Source organism: Epinephelus fuscoguttatus, linkage group LG16 (genome assembly GCF_011397635.1).
Source record: "Epinephelus fuscoguttatus linkage group LG16, E.fuscoguttatus.final_Chr_v1".
Lineage (NCBI taxonomy): Eukaryota > Metazoa > Chordata > Actinopteri > Perciformes > Serranidae > Epinephelus > Epinephelus fuscoguttatus.
In genome coordinates this window covers 6,554,465-6,571,277 of record NC_064767.1, presented here as the reverse complement: position 1 = coordinate 6,571,277, position 16,813 = coordinate 6,554,465, and the positions used below count along the sequence as shown (strand labels likewise).

At 41.5% G+C, this 16,813-nt stretch overlaps 1 protein-coding gene across 1 annotated transcript in view; it reads right to left on the bottom strand.

The window, feature by feature from the left end:
• Positions 1-222: 222 nt before the first annotated feature.
• The window catches only part of itsn1 (intersectin 1 (SH3 domain protein)), a 42,549-nt gene continuing 25,958 nt past the window's right edge, over positions 223-16,813 (bottom strand). The window contains exons 20-35 of the mRNA XM_049600998.1: positions 16,202-16,365; positions 15,775-15,789; positions 14,103-14,347; positions 13,678-13,852; positions 13,409-13,495; positions 13,135-13,283; positions 12,366-12,445; positions 12,103-12,275; positions 11,960-12,005; positions 11,658-11,779; positions 11,217-11,340; positions 10,708-10,902; positions 3,030-3,151; positions 2,735-2,841; positions 412-513; positions 223-301 (exon numbers count right to left, since the gene is read on the bottom strand). Coding sequence (XP_049456955.1) covers positions 223-301; positions 412-513; positions 2,735-2,841; positions 3,030-3,151; positions 10,708-10,902; positions 11,217-11,340; positions 11,658-11,779; positions 11,960-12,005; positions 12,103-12,275; positions 12,366-12,445; positions 13,135-13,283; positions 13,409-13,495; positions 13,678-13,852; positions 14,103-14,347; positions 15,775-15,789; positions 16,202-16,365 — 1,985 coding nt within the window. The remainder of the gene's footprint in view (positions 302-411; positions 514-2,734; positions 2,842-3,029; positions 3,152-10,707; positions 10,903-11,216; positions 11,341-11,657; positions 11,780-11,959; positions 12,006-12,102; positions 12,276-12,365; positions 12,446-13,134; positions 13,284-13,408; positions 13,496-13,677; positions 13,853-14,102; positions 14,348-15,774; positions 15,790-16,201; positions 16,366-16,813) is intronic.

Here is a 16,813-nt window from a genome sequence, read left to right as displayed (position 1 = left end):
ATCCTGGGAACACTTTTGTTTCATTTTGGATTTGCACTATAATAATGCTTTGTATTCATCTTTGCACTCCTTCCTACTTTTTACGGCAACTGATGCTCTACAATTTACCTTGGAATAAATAAAGTTCTATCTTATCTTATCTGAAAGATTCTATGTTTGTGTTTGTAAAGTAAAGTGCAAATCAGTGATTGTGTGCCGCCCTCCAACTGTTAACCAGATCTCTCATGGATTCCCATCGTCATCACTTCGTAGCATATCCGACACATCAACGTTCACCCAGTTGGGTAAATGGGCCCCAGACCTTAGAACATTAAACCTTAGAAAATAAGTTATCCTCTCCAAGCTCGAGCTGTTTAAAGGTAGAACTGACTTCCTGATCGATTAAAGGTGGGGTTTCAAAGCAGACAGTACCTGATGTATGGCTGCATGTGAGGCAGCTGGTTGGTCAGGATGTCACCAATCATCTTCACCGGCATCCGATCGCCTGACATCTTCTTCCTCACCCTCAGAGCCCTGCAGAGAGAGAGAAGAGAGAGAGATGATGAGAGAGAGATGTATTCAACTGCTGTGATAAACACACCTCTGAATGTTTAATTAATAGACCGTTATAATAATATTAGTTTATAATTTGGTGCTTATGGAGATTAACCTCAGTCCCTAATGGAGCTGCTGTGAAATAAGTCTTGTAATAAAATAAACATTAACCTCTGTTTCTCAGTCAGAAAGTACAGTGTGTGTGTGTGTGTATTTTGTACCTTCAGGAAGTCTTTGATCTCAGGGTTGTCGTCAGTTTTCTGCTGAATCAGCGTGGCTCCGTTCAGCTGACACGAACAGAATCTGAACACAAAAGTTGATCATCATAGTTGTAAGTCTAAGACACACATGCACAGACTTACTAGAGAAAAATGTCAGTGATGTGTGGCAGAGGAAAGGCTGACAGAACAATCTGGGATGCAACATTATTCTAGAAATTTCTTTCAGATAGTTACCCAACAGTAAATATTCTGAGGTATATACAGTATATAATATTTATGAACACTTATGTGATCTTTGTGTTGTCAGGACATATGGGAGAGAGAGGAGCGATGGCACGCAGCATAAGGCTGCGGGTCAGAACTGAACCCAGAGCCGCTTAAAAGGATTCACCCTATATGGGGCACACACCCTACCAGGTGAGCTAGAGGTCGCCCCGTTTAAGAGGTACTTTAAAGCAGCACAGAGACGGTCACTGGAAAAATGGCTCAATGCTGTTCATGTATTTATCCTCAGATTAAAAAACTGAACATGATGTGAACCCATTAAGTTGTACATAAAGTTTACATCCATGTCTATGGAAACATGGCTGCTTCACACACATCATCAGCATAGAAGATCTACACAATCAGCACAGTTTGGTGGGCATCAAGATTAGTGTCACCAGTTCAGTATCTGACCAAATGTCTCCCCTTCTGTGCCTGAGACGTTGAGTAAAAAGAAAGTGTTTTTGCAGAATATTATAATATCATAATGAAGTTGACCTTTGAGATATAAAATGTCATCACTTCATTATTGTATTCTATTGGACATTAGTGTTGATAATTGACATAAATCTTGAGTTATTGCCACAAACATGTTTTGTGAGGTCACAGTGACATTGACCTTTGACCTTGGACCAGCAAATTGTAATCTGTACACTCTTGAGTCCAAGTGGACACTCCCTCAAGGCCTTCTTGAGATATCGCGTTCTTGAGAATGAGATGGACACAAGATCACAGTGAACTTTGACCACCAAATTCTAATCAGGTCATCCATGAGTCCAAGTGGACGTTTGTGCCAAATTTCAAGGTGTTCTCGAGATTTCTCATTTTGGTTGGATGGACAACCCGGAAACATAATGCCTCTGGCCATCGCTGTTGCCGGCATGGAGACATAACTAGACATATATGCCATATTTGGTAAAGTAAAGTGCAAATCAGTGATTGTGTGCCGCCCTCCAACTGTTAACCAGATCTCTCATGCATTCCCATCGTCATCACTTCGTGGCATATCTGACACATCAACGTTCACCCAGTTGGGTAAATGGGCCCTAGACCTTAGAACATTAAACCTTAGAAAATAAGTTATCCTCTCCAAGCTCGAGCTGTTTAAAGGTAGAACTGACTTCCTGATCGATTAAAGGTGGGGTTTCAAAGCAGACAGTACCTGATGTATGGCTGCATGTGAGGCAGCTGGTTGGTCAGGATGTCACCAATCATCTTCACCGGCATCCGATCGCCTGACATCTTCTTCCTCACCCTCAGAGCCCTGCAGGGGGAGAAGAGAAGGGGGCATGATGAGAGGTTTGGTCTGATGTATTCAACTGTATGGCTGTGATAAACACACCTCGAGATAAAGTTTGGTTTAAACAGAAGTATAATAAAAGTATTTAACTTGTTTATACGGGAGTTATAAATATTACTTTACATTTTGGAACCAACCCTCATTGACTTTTATGCAAATCTTAAAAACAATACGCCATTCTGTGTCAGGTTGGACTGTCAGGGAACAAAAACAGCGCACAGGTTTATTTTCCAGCATCGTTCCAAGCAGCTAAACTTTGCAAGGCAAATATTATTTTTAGAATTACAATAACTTCAAAGCCGATGACGTCTGACTTGTGCTTTGCAAAACGTGTCAGATGCAAATGTCTGCCACATGAAACAAAGCGCACTGTGTGCATGAGCGTGTAACAGTGATAGGTGTTGTTTCTCTTTACTTGAGCAGCTTGATGTTGCACATGATGAGCTCCTTCCAGTTGACAAAGATCATGGCCACCTCTTTCTCCGTCAGCAGCTCGCACTCCAACAGAGGTTTGTGGAAGATCTAAACACACATGCACAAGAGTTACTAGAGAAAAATGTCAGTGATGTGTGGCAGAGGAAAGGCTGACAGAACAATCTGGGATGCAAATATTCAGAGGTAAATTTCTTTCCAGACTACCCAACTGGTAAATATTCTGTGCTATATACAGTATATAATATTTATGAACACTTATGTATCTTTGTGTTTACCTCTGTGACGAGCTGCAGATCGTTGACGTAGTTCTCCTCGGTGACGATCAGCTCGTGGATGTATCCCTGCCTCTTCCTCTCCATGGGACTCAGCATGTCCAGCAGGTGGAGGTCAGCGCACCCTGAAATACAAACAGCACACACACAGCTGTCAATCAAACATCCTGACACATGGAAGGGGCAAAAACAAAAGAGAAAAAACACATGATAGCAACAACATTACCAACAAAATACATACCTGAGATCAAGTCAAAAGTCTGTCATGTGAGTCTATGTTGTGCTCCAGGAAACTGTGTGTTTATTTCTGTGATTCACATGTCTAAAGTGTGTGTATGTGTGTAGAAATTAAAGACAATGTCTATTAAAAGTTTATGTGACAGAAATTCTTTATCTTTCAGAAGACTGGTTGTTTTAACGTTTACCTAAATAGGGAAGCTTGGCATTTGGGCTTCTCTTATGAATGGTAAAACATGTCACTCACAAACAGCTTACTAATTAGGAAGATATTTATGATGGTTTATGACTTCTGTTACCTGAAATTGTTTGAAGCTGAGTGCAAAAAAGGAGAAATAAAGATTGCTCCTGGCTTTTTAAAATTTGCTATAAACTCAAGAGCTGCTGTGGAATCAGTTAATTTCTCATCACGAACAAACTAAGATGTGATCAGGCTCTGCTGCAGTTACATTAATAAGTAACTTGCAATATTTAGCTTTTGCAATATTTATATTTTGACTATTTTGACTTTTGCATATACAAGTCCATGCACTTGCCAAACAAGTTCACACCACTGATAGAGCCTATGGCACCAGGGAAGCTCTCTGTATTTCACAGTACGCTGATTGTGGTCACCTTGGCGACTTTCCTGTGCACGTGCATTGAAACTTGGCATTCTGAGAAAGGATGAAGTCAAAAAGACTTCAGGAGAGCCCTCCTGAGGGCGGAGCAGATCGATAGTGTTGTAATTACTCTCACTGCCAGACTGGGAGAACCACAAGTTCCATACTTCAGCTTTAATGATGCTTTTATCCGTTTACTTCTTAACAAGCTGACAGACACACAGCAGCACAGAAGGGTAATGCATTCAGTTAAGAAAATACTATTTGCAATTTTTCTGAATTAATGTGGTTATCTCATTAATTATTGTATCCCTGAATAAACAGGATTACTGTGTCATGAATTCAGAAAAAGGGCAGATTCATTTTTTGGGGGCATTTTGCTTTTGTACAGCCATAATATATGTCACCTCATAAATCTGCCTATTTATATTTGATATATTTCAGCCACAAATAACTGCAGAGATACTCCAGAGTTATTGATTAATGCAGCTTCAGGTAAAATGACTCAAAAATAACGAACTCAATATATAAAAATTTAATTGAATTGTATTGTATTTAAAAAAATGTCACAACAGGGACATAATTAAATAAAAAACATGATTAAATGCTTCAGAGGTCAGTTTAAAAGGATGCTTACTTTGGTTTAATACAGATATCATGTACATTACAGGTCTGAGTAACTGTGTGTGTGTGTGTGTGTGTGTGTGTGTGTGTGTGTGTGTGTGTATGTGTGTGTGTGTGACAGAGTAACGAGGCCAGTTGACTCCAGTCTGTCTCAGAGCATTTAATCATCAGGACCAGTCAGATTAACCGCTTCATCAAAATCTCCACCAATAAAACCTCAGGACATTTTTACTCTCAATGCTATGCTAACATTCTGTACATGTCATTCATTCATTCAAGTATCCTTTACTTTCCTTTGTGTATCCGCCTGACCATTCGTGTCCATAACACTGCTCAGTCATGCTTTATTTTCACTCACTCACTCACTCACTCACTGACTCACTCATTCACTCACTCGCTCACTCACTGACACTTGAGTGCAGTCTAATTACATTTGGCTGTTAATCCATTTGTCCATTCATCAGAGTTTCTATTTATAATCCATATGAAGCATCAACCATTACCATTCAATAGATTAACTATAGATCATACAGAGCTTTTATTGATTCATTTTTTAAACAAGCCCAACCGGACCAGAGCAGTGCTCCAGAGCAGAGTTGAGCAAAGTGTGCGTTCGGTTAAAAATGGTAAAAGACATAAATGCTAAAATCCCAGTTTGTAGCTTAGGCTGCACCATAAATTCACTCTATAAATGCAGAGTAAGTGTCGCTTCCACCTGCAGCTCTGCGAGTCCCAAACTTGATTTGAACTTAATGCTAATAGGGACAAAAACTGACTGCAGATGGGTGTTAGCACAAAGTAACAGGCATTGTTATGATAATATTGACCCAGCGGGTGTGGAGCACAGCTCTGGTCGAGGTGGGTCTTTGTTCTAACCTAAAATACTTTCTCTGACTGTGAGAAGTCTCGAGCATCGGTTACCAAATTGACAAAAAACAGGATCTGTTAAAAACCTGCTCATATTTCTGTCTCCTGAGGACCCAAAACAAACCGAAAATTGGGCCTCAGTTCTATTTAACCGATGGTCTTTAACTCATCATCCAATCAGAGACCTTCACCTCCAATACTGACACACCGAGAAGCCAATGGGATCCAAGCAGGTTAATAATATAATAATAATAACAACTCTATTGCTTGTTGTATAAAAAGTTGCGTAGTTCAATAATCATTTCATTTGTCGTTTGTGTTTCTGAGGGTAAACATTAAAAATCACAATACTGTCATCTGGATAAACAAAAACAAAACAATACAAATCTGATATGGCAACCACTATAACACTAGTCTGTTGCTATGGGAACAAACACAGGGGCGGATATAGTGCTGGGGGAGATGCAAAAGACACACCGGGGGTGTACATTACCATGGTAACAGGTGATGTACAGTACTTTAAAGTGAGGCTATGCTGTCTGTCAGTTTTTCTGTCACTGTCCCTCAACACATTCTTGTTAAATCAGTGATATGATGCAGATAAAATATGATATATGATGTTTTCAGGAATCAGAGCAGCGCTGTAAAGCTAATGACATTTAGTGGGAACAAACAGTGCTGAATGTTTGATTGGTGGCACAGGAAGCTGTGGCTACAGAAGCAGAGCTATGTAGTGAAAGTGATGGAGCTGGCTGTGGAAAAAACTCCTGTGCCTCAGTGTAGATGTTTCTAGTGCGAGTTTAAGATTTCACAGGTTTCACTGTCCCTTACCAAACACCTCGTAGGGGTGAAATGATTGTGCATGGTGCGATACAGTAGGTTTTGCAGTGCAGGGGGAAGCAAACTTAAAAACAGCTTTTTGTTGTGCATGAAGTTTGGTGACAGTGAGCTAAAAGACTTTAAAAGGTGCATCACAGTGTGGGAAATTCAAAGAGGTAAAGCTCAAATGAGTTTGTGAAACTGAGCCACAACTAAAAACAGCTGAGCTATCTAAAGGAACAGTTTGCCATTTTGGGAAATATGACTAATTGCTTTCTCACTGAGTGAGAGATGAGAAGATCAATAGCACTCTCACATCTGTGCGTTAAAATGACGTCTTACAAAAAATACACAAGTGAACACATTGGATTTTGGTGGTTTCATCCAGGCACAAACAGAAATGCAAAAAAAGGTTAGAGGTGGTTTAAGCACAATTTGATGCAAGTTGGCCGTTTCTAAGTGCTTCTGCTTGTATGCTAAGCTAAGCTAATTGCGGGCTGGCTCTAGCCTTATATTTAACAGACAGATATGAGAGCAGAGCTGCAACAATTAGTTGATGAATCGATTAGTCGAATGACAGAAACTATTTTGATAATCGAATAATTGTTTCAGTAATTTTTTAACATTTGCTGTTTTTTAAAATCTTAAACATGAGAATTTGATGCTTTTCTTTGTCATACGTTATAATAAACTGAATTTTGGAGATATAGACTGTTGGTCGGATAAAACACACCATTTGAAAACGTTGCCTGTTTCACTGTTATTTCACATTTTACTGACAAAATGATTAATCTGGAAAATAATGGGAAGATTATACGATTATGTAAATATGAACAGTCTTGATTTTCTCATTCAGCACGCATAAAGAAAGTATATGAGCGTTTCCCAAAATGTAAATATATTCCTTTAACTGGAATGATTCAAAGATCTGACGACGGACATGATCGAGTTATCTTTTCTGACAAATCGTTCCACCCCTACATATTTAGTACCAAATCTGTCTGTGTCCATCATTCTGGTCTAACCCTCGACAGTGTGACAGCATCTCATCATCATCATAGCAACAGACAAAACAATAAACATGTAAACAAAAACAACAACAGAACATAAAATGGATCAGTTAAAGTTAATACATTTTCAGAATGTTAAACTACAACGGATAAAAACATTATCACTGTGTGTGTGTGTGTGTGTGTGTGTGTGTGTGTGTGTGTGTGTGTGTGTGTGTGTGCGATCTTTTCATACTGTTTCAGGTCATGTGCATACCCCAAACTCTCTGTACCATGTTGCATTTGGTGTGTGAGTGTAATTTGGTTAGCTAGTATGCTAAGCAGTTACAAGCATGGCTTTCCATTTATAGCCCTGAGCTCTACGGGCTGAGTCCCATTCCAGCTGCTCACTCCCTTCTATGCCTCCTTCCCTAGCAGAGAAAGAGAGCAGAAAGGAAAGGCTAACTGGATAAGCCACAGAAGGGAGCTGCATTCTGGGTTGAAACTTAGCACTCAGCTACTGTGGGACGTGTCTCAAAAACTGCCTTGTTTCCTCTCCTCTCCCATTCCTTCATCTCCTTTTTTTAAGAAGTGGGGAAAAAAGAAGGAGAGAAGAAGGAGGAGTCTTTGGCATTGAGGAGAGGAGAGGTGAAGAGAGGAGACTTTGACAATGAGACTTGTCCTCCAGCAGATAGTGGGTCTTTCTGTGAAGCTGTGGGAAGGGAGGGGTTAGTGAGGGGGTTGGGGTGGAGCCAGCGCTTTTGACTGACAGGTGAATGAAGCTGCTGAACCAATGGGAGCGAAGTTTAATAAAAAAAAAGAAAAATCAGGAAGGAGCGGGATGAGCTGAGCTACAGATTCTAATGACAGAATCTCCCATAAAGCCACAAAATGACCCACTATCCACTGTACCACGCTATGACAGGGCTGTATGCATGGATATATGTTAATGTGTGTGTGGATATGCGTGTGTGTGCGTGTGTGTGTATGTGTGTACAGTCACTGTGACCCAGTCAAAAACATGTTCATCAGTCCAATCTGGGAGAAAGGAGCTCAATAGTCTCATCTCCTCTCCTTTTCAGCTAAACACCTCCCAAGTGAAAGAGAAGAAGAAGAAGAAGAAGAAAAGATGGAGAAGAAGAGAAGAAGAAAGTTGGAGAGGAGAGTGACTATTGATCTCCCTCCTGCTGAACACTGCTGTTTGGAGCCAGAGCCTTAGATAAACAGAGTTTGGCCAAGTCCAGTCAGAGCCATGCATAGACAGAGTTCTTGCCACCACTGGGCGTTTTAACGTTACTGTCTGTCTGTCTGTCTGTCTCTCTCTCTCTGGCTTCTATTGGTGGAGAGTCGCCATTTCCGGGTCATGTGACCTCTTGCTGCTGTCCCATTGGTTGAGTGGCCTAGTGGGCGTGGCCTAGTGGGTCTCTTTGAGGGCTTTGAGGAGAGGGGGGTTCTGGGTAATGATATGATCCTAGAGAGAGGACGACAACAACAACATCAACAAAAACAACAAAACAAAACAACAACAACAACAACAACAACAACAACCAGTCGGGTGCTAGGTGGGTGGAGCGTGCAGCAAGACAGAGAGTGTGGAGGTGTGCTCTAACCTAGCATAGAAGTAGAGGATCTAGAGCAAGCAACACAGCAGCAAGCAGCGTGAGTTGCGAAGAATTCATAGTGACCAGACTGTTTACGGCGCCATCACTGATGCAGCATTTTCACTGCGTCATACAGCACAACTCTACTGAGGTTAACTAGCTCTTTTTTGGCTTTCCATTATTAGATGTTGTAGATACTGCCTGGAACCTGGTATTTCTTTTGGCACCAACTTGGTTGAGGTTCCAGATGAGCTGAGCCGAAAAAACCCAAATCACTTGCGCGACATCCTGCAGAGACCTGCCACTTTTAAATAGCTGAGCTAGCATCGAGCTAGCACTCGACCCAGATTTTAAAAATGGCAGTCTGCAAAGCTACGGCATACTGGCAAACTGGTTTGATTTTATGCAAACCAGCTGAATTGTTATGTTTCTTATGACAAGTTCTAGCAAAGTTAAAATAAAGCCTACATCACTTAGCTGGGCTGACAGCTTCACGCTTCACGTCGGTATGCTGGTCTGCTCAAGTGTTTGCTTTAACATCAAACCAGATTAATAATATTAAATATTTTATGACTGATTGATTATTGGTCACTGATGTGGCCCATGGCAGCAAAGGAAATCAAACTTTTAGCATCAAATGCTCTCCACTATTTACATGATGTTTCTATTTATTAATTTTTAATTTGTAGGTTAGTTTCAGTCATCCAACCTGAGATGGTTTGTTGGGACTGGGTGATGTGACTTAAATGAATATCACAATATTTTTCCTTTAGAGATGTGTTTTTAAATGCTAGTTGTTCCTGTACAGTTGCTTAACATTAGAAATTCTCTGTGTGTTAACACATCTTTAGCCACAGCTTTAGTGCTAATGTCTTGTATATATTTTCATTAAACACCATTTTCTCCTGTTTATATTTAGTTCAGGGACTCAGGCTTAGTACTGTCTTTTTGTTTCCCTTGTTTGTTTGTAAGAGACATATTTCTGTTTAATATTTTGGACTTTGGTTCACCCTGAACACAAAGCTTCATACTTTGTAGGTAACATAAATATTTATTGTGTTTAGCAATAAACTGCTGGCTATTTCTATTTACTTTTGCTCTCTGATTTAATCCTTAAGTTGCACTCTCACATGCCTGGACTGGGGCGTGACACAAGCCTTACACCAAACTCTTCATACAATTTTAAACAAGAACTGCTCGAACTTTCTTTGGTCATTTTTCCATTATAAAAAGCTTTTAATAGTTAATTTGTTAAAACAATGACATGATAACATCTTGTTATCGTGACATGATTCGAATGAAAGTAACTTAACGACGATAGTAACAGTATTTGCAAATCTGAAGCCTTCTTCTTAACACCTACTCTCTATTGATTCATCATTTTTAATATTGTACAAAGGCTCATTTTGGCTCAGTAGTGCTAAAAATACCCACAACTTCAATTAGTCAAAACGTTGAGTTCAGTCAAGGTTGACTGCCAGCGTGTCTTTGCTCAGCTCTGGAAACTCTAAGTCTATGGTGGATCGTGCTGAAGGGACACATGCAGGGAGAGGGGAAACACTTTTACACTGATGCGCGCAAATATACACACACATGCATGCACATACACACCACACAAACACACACAAACACCACCCAGAGGTGTTGCATGACTGGGAGGTTATCAAAGAGGCCCAAAGGAGTGTCAAGGTGAAAGGTCAAGAGGTCAAACCAATCCGGGGTCAAACACTGAGAGAGGGACAGCATCTCCACACCTGGCTCTGGGGTGTGTGTGTGTGTGTGTGTGTGTGTGTGTGTGTGTGAGAGGGAGAGAGAGTGTGAGTAAGTGTGACTGTGTGTGAGTGTTAAAGTATTTTGTATTCCCACTGAGATAATGTTAATATGTTGTTTTAGTATACTGTGTATGTTGTGTATGATGATGCGTATGTTTGCGTGTACTCACACTGCGTGCTCGGGTCTGTATCCGTGGTGAGTTTGACGTAGTTGCTGGGAAACAGACCCTCTCTCCCATTGAGCTCTCCCTTCCACCAATCACAGTCGTCCTTGTTGAGCACCGTGATCACCTGACCCTTCAGGAAGGCCAGCTCGTCGTCGTTCTGGGCCACATAGTCGTACATGCCAATCACCTGACACACAGCTTAAGGAACAGAGACAGATAGGATGTACATTATGTATGTAACCATTTCAGCTTCAAGGTCACAGTGACAGTTACAGAGACAATGTCTTTTTAGCTAATAAAGCTGTCGATCTCATCTCTGTGGTGGAACCAGATGCTGCTACAGATGGAGTGCATCTGTATTTTAAAAGAAGCTTGAGGTGTTATTAACATTGCTAAGTTCAGCTATGTTGTATTTAAGTTTTGTCACTTATTAATCCCTCATTTAGTTTCCCAGCATATTATGGAAAACAGGACTTTAAATGAATTGTGAGTGTATTCATTTGTGAGTGTACCTGTGCTGGCAGGAGCCAGTTTGGGAGGGGTGGGCTCTGTGGGCGTTGTCTTGCTGGTGCTGGGACTGAGCAGCTTCACATAGTTGGCTGGAAACCAACCTATCTGGCGCTTTTTCCCCCGGGCCTGAACCAATCGGAACACAGCATATTATCAGTCATAAAATGCAAACAGAATTTGGATTCCTGGAAGTAAATATGACTTACAATATAAAGGAAAACATATGCCATATAATCCAAGGTCAACCACAATTTAATTATTAGGTATTAACAAAATCCAGATATAAAATTCACTTAGCTAGTCATTTAAAGGAGAACTGACTACCCCCAAAATGTGTAGTGTAATTAAACTGGATCTGGCAATAGGCACAAGGTTACTGGATTTAATGTAAGGTCAACATGATGAACATTTCTTTGCATATGTTAGAGTTTAAGCTTGAGTACCTGGAGCTCACCCTCCCACCAGCCCCCGGGATTCTTTTTTCTAATGAGGATGAGCTGTCCTGGAGCTAACGTCAGCTGCTCTGCTCCTGTGGCACTGTAGGGGGCGATCACCTGAGCGATCTCTGATGCACAGAGAGACAGAAGAAGATGTTGTTATTCAGTCAGCCAGGTTCAGTGTCTGATTGCTTTAACTTTGTAATGTGAGTGTTGACATCACATTTCAACTACTGACTTCCCCTAAAAATGTATATTTGACAGAATCAAGTTGGTAACATCTGCAAAAAGGGCAACTAAAAGCTCACCTGGTTTCTTTCCCAGACTGCCCGTCTTCCCCGCTGGTCCCAAAGACTGGAGACAGAGTTTAAATAACAACCATTACAAATATTTCCCTTGTTGACACACTGACAGTTCTGGTTTGTCCTCGTATTTCTGAGCCAAATCTCACCTCTGAGGCTGAGTCTCGTGGTTTGACATAATTGGAAGGGAAGACTCCAGTCTTGCCTCCGACCATGCCCGTCCACCAGTCCCCTTCTTTCCTGGTCACCATGACGATATCTCCTTGCTGGAAACTCAGGTCACCCTGTTCACTGCTCTCGTAGGTGTACATGGCCACGTACTCTGTGTACATGCATGTAGACACGAGGAGTCAATGACAGTTATCCACCTTACTTTTCAAATAATGTATATTTACATGCTTGTGTGTGTTACCTTCTCCAGACTCAGAGGGTTTTGTTGGGGAAGGGGAGGGACGTTTTCCATTGGGTGGACTTTCTGATACTCCAGATTCACTAGAAGAGACAAGGAAAAAATCTTTCTTTGCAATGCTCTTACATAAAACACCACAAACATAACGACAGATTTAACTGATTTTGAATATTTTAATCATAAGACCATGCATACACCAGAGAATTCGGTCAAGACACAGGACCACACCCTCAGTGTTTTTACTGAATTATATCTAATTTAAAAAAGTAGGTCATAAACAGGCAATCAAACATGACTTGACTCGAGTCAAGTCCAGTAAGTCCAGTAGGACCAAAACGTTAGTGTAACTAATAAATTGTGAAGCTGAGCAAGAGCAGTGTACAGGATTTTGTCTCTAAAGACTCAGGTGATGTTTTCCAACGCACCTGCATCTGAGACAGTTGAATGTGTGAGTTTCTCTCTTCAAACAAGTCGCAAACAGTAACATTGAGATTATATGTGTAAACCCTTACACTACACGATCATTTGGGCAGATAATCTGCCTCTAATTAGGAATACCCCCACGATTGTCAGGGGGGTGAATCACATCTAAAATCCTTCCAATCATCCTCTAGTGTCGGACCAGCATTAGAAGTCCTGACTTCAAAAGCCAACCAGCATGTCAAGGCTGAAGGAGAAGAAACAAGATCCTGTGTTTTTTAGTTTTGTAAATAATCTCAGTCTCAGCAGAATTCATTGAGTCTTTTTGACTTGATGCAACCTTTTGACCTACCTAGTGTTTTTGCTGCGTGCTGTGGCACCAGGTGGGGGTGTCATGGTGGCAGAGATGAGCTTGACGTAACTTTTGGGGAACCAGCCTCTCTGTCCGGTCTGCAGTTCACCTAACCACCACATGTCCTGCTGCTCCAACACTGTTATTATCTGTATTGATAACGACAACAGTACTATTAGTTCTATTATATTTAAAAATTAATGATCCCACCCACAAGGAAGCTGCAGCCTGAGAGTGCAATGTACAGTATTCATATAGGAAATTCCTCATCTACCTCATTTTTGTTAAAGTTGAGGTGGTTGTCCTTCTTCGCTCTCCATGGATACAAGGCCTGAGCCTGCAGACCCTCGACCTTCTCCCCCTGACAAACAGAACAACATTCAGTCAGTTCAAAGGTTCATGTACAAACACAGTAGCAACTCAATAATCTTAAAGTACGTCGTCAGCAAGTAAACCTGCTCTGGTGGGCCCAGTTGTTTGAGAGACATTTATCCAGTTAAGGTCCAGGACTCAACGTCTCACAGAGTTTCATTATGTTCGTACCTGTCCTAGCACGGGAGAAGGAGAGGACCCCGTCGTCATGGTCGCAGGTGTGAAGGCAGAGCGTTGTCGTAGCTGTGCTGAGGGAACACTGAGTGAAGGATTTTGACTGGTTGAAGAGGTTGGCCATGCGTCCCATCCTTCGCTGTCTGACTGACTGGCTGTGTTGGAGGGCCAACTGGAAATATACGCCCACAGACAACCCAAATATTAGAGGAGCACTACAGGCATGTGGGCGAAGATTGTGTTTTAAATGGACACACTGAGACTCTAAATGGTGACACTGAAAGAGAGCTGCTAATAAATCAATCAACAGATTTTTCAAATCATTAAATATGTAGTGGGAGACTCTAATTTTCTATGCTTAGACGCACCAGTGAAGCAAAACTGTGTCTGGTTTTGATAACATTGACACCAGCAGGACTCACTTAGTGCTGAAGTCAGCCCAGTTACTGTTGGCGGAGGACGTGGAGGAGGAGGTGTGTCCAGGTGCTGGGGGAGGCGTGGTCATTGGCTGCTGGGCTGAGGTGGGTGTGGCTGAGGCTGTTGCGCGCAGGCTGATCGGTGCTTCGCTGTCGGGTATCCGTTCTGCGTAATTGGCTGGAAACCAACCAGTGCGACCCCTGAGCTCTCCTCCCAGCCAGCCGGGTTCACCTGTTTGGGACTCATCCACCTGTGAAAGCAGAGGGGCGGGATTAAGATAACGCTGAAACGTGCAAGCACACACAGGGGCTGTGTTCGAAATCGCATACCAACATACTGCATACTACACACTAAATTATTGATTACATATGCTATTACCAGTAGACTATTTACACTACCATATACTCAAGCGCTATGTCTTCTCAGCATCACAGGACTGTGTCATTCACGACGTTACCTGTCCAAGCTACTGTTTAATTAAAATGTACATGACAAATGTAAATCAACTTGACCTCTTCCATTTAATTCAATATTTTTCAGCATTACAGTAAGGCGATTTTGGTGTTTTTTAAACTCCTGCACTCCTAACTGTAACTTAAGACCACTTGCCACCAGTCCTAATTATTTTATCCAGTGCTTTATCATTTAAACTGTAAGCATCATGTCCGCCATCAGACAATCAAAAGAACCACAGTGCATTGTGAGGCGGTTGAGTATGACCAATACACTCATAAATTTTTGCCAATCCAGAACACATCTGGGCATTTCACACATACATAAAAATTCACAAGCACTGCGGTCAGCTCTGCATACTCAATTTAGCCCCATACTTAATATGAATAGTATGTCAGTATGCAATTTCATCCAGACCCGGGCACACTAATCAGTAGGGATGTGTGTGTGTGTTCAGATTCATAACAACAGAGCGATGGTGTAAAAGACAGCAATGGCCACAACAACAGCAGCGGCAGCATCAACTGTTGATTTCCAGGAAGTATAGTGACCAAATTAGTGAACAATCAAGTGAGACAAGTGACACATAAACTTGGAAACTTTTGTTCACGGTTTACTTTGTGTTCTGGTTTTTGTTTCTATCATAACAACCAAGTTAAGGACCTTCCTTAATTATCTGTCTCACTCAATAATTCTAAATAACCTCATGATAAAACCTGTGGTTGTCCTCTTCATTACAAATCAGAAAGTATTTTTACTTTATTTACATTTGAAGTCCATGATGTTGCTTTCAATTACATTATTTGTTGTAAAACTTGGCGGGTTTACATCCAGTGTGATTTGTATGTAAACCCTGCTCATCTTATTCATGTGAAGTTTAATTATGGAGACACTGACAGTTATAAAGACTACATTTTAAGTAGCTTTTATTTACTCAGAGAGGTCTAACTATAAAGTGCAACGCTGCGTAGCTTTACACTCAGTTAAGCACATTCAGAACTCTTCACATTAACCATGAAAACAAATCAAGCATAACAACATTTACGGACCTGATTAGAATGATTTGGTTAAAAAATACAAATTAAAATAAGCCAACAACATTCATCCACTGGCAAATGAATGATCAATGGAACGACATGAGATGAACCAATGACAGCAAGACCTCAAATGAAAGCTGGCTTGTGATTGGTGGAGGCACAACACTGGGCGGGGGCAAGAACTTACCCATTCCCCCTTCACCTTCAGTTCGCACAGCAGAGGAGAGAACAAACAGTTAATACACACACACCACACAGTCTCTCTCTCACACACACACACCTCACAGATCACAAAAACAAACTTCAGAGAAGGGACAGTCGAAGAGAAACACACACTCACACACAAAGTAATATATCTGCTCGTACAACACGTATACACATATATTAGTGTATGTGTGTAAATTCTCAGGTTGATGTGTTTCGTATTCCAACTTATTTTAGGTAAACTTGCTGTACACAAATTTCCTTTTGTTAAACTGCCACAGTGGAAACTTAAGACTCTCACATGACCTCAGTCTGCACCACCGTCCTTCTGTGTTCCCGCGTTTTTGCAGCACGGTGAATGGCTGAAGGATGCAAGTGTATGTGTGCTTCGTTTGTGTGCATATGCATACCATGATTACGTCTCCGGGGGCGATACTGATCTCATCATGGCTGCGAGCATCAAATGGATATAGAGCCCTGTAGTAGACCACCTTCACTGGCTGCTGCTGCTGCTGGTCGAAGCTGCTGACTGGTGCTTTCTGGTCAAACAGACTGGGGACTGGAGCCTTCTCTACTGTAAATCAAAAGAGAGAATCCACCATCACATGTCAGCTATTGGTCAAACTCCAACACAACATATTCTCAGTGGCGGGGCTGGGCAATATGGAGAAAACCATCCATCCATCCTCCTCCTGTGTTCTGGGATCCCCAGGCCTCCTACCAGTTGGACATGCCTGGAACATCTCTAATAGGAGGCGCCCAGGATGCATCCTGATCTGATGACTGAACCACCTCAACAGACCCCTTTCGAAGTGAAGTAGCAGTGGCTCTACTCTGAGCTCTATCCCGATGTCTGAGCTCCTTACCCTGTCTCTAAGGCAGAGCCGAGCCACACTTCTTTGGAGGAAACTCATTTCAGCCACCTGTATCCACGATTGTGGAGAAAATCAAACATAAGAATACTTTTATCTTTAAACAAATACCTCAATATTGATATTGCAACGACATTGAGAGGCTTGACT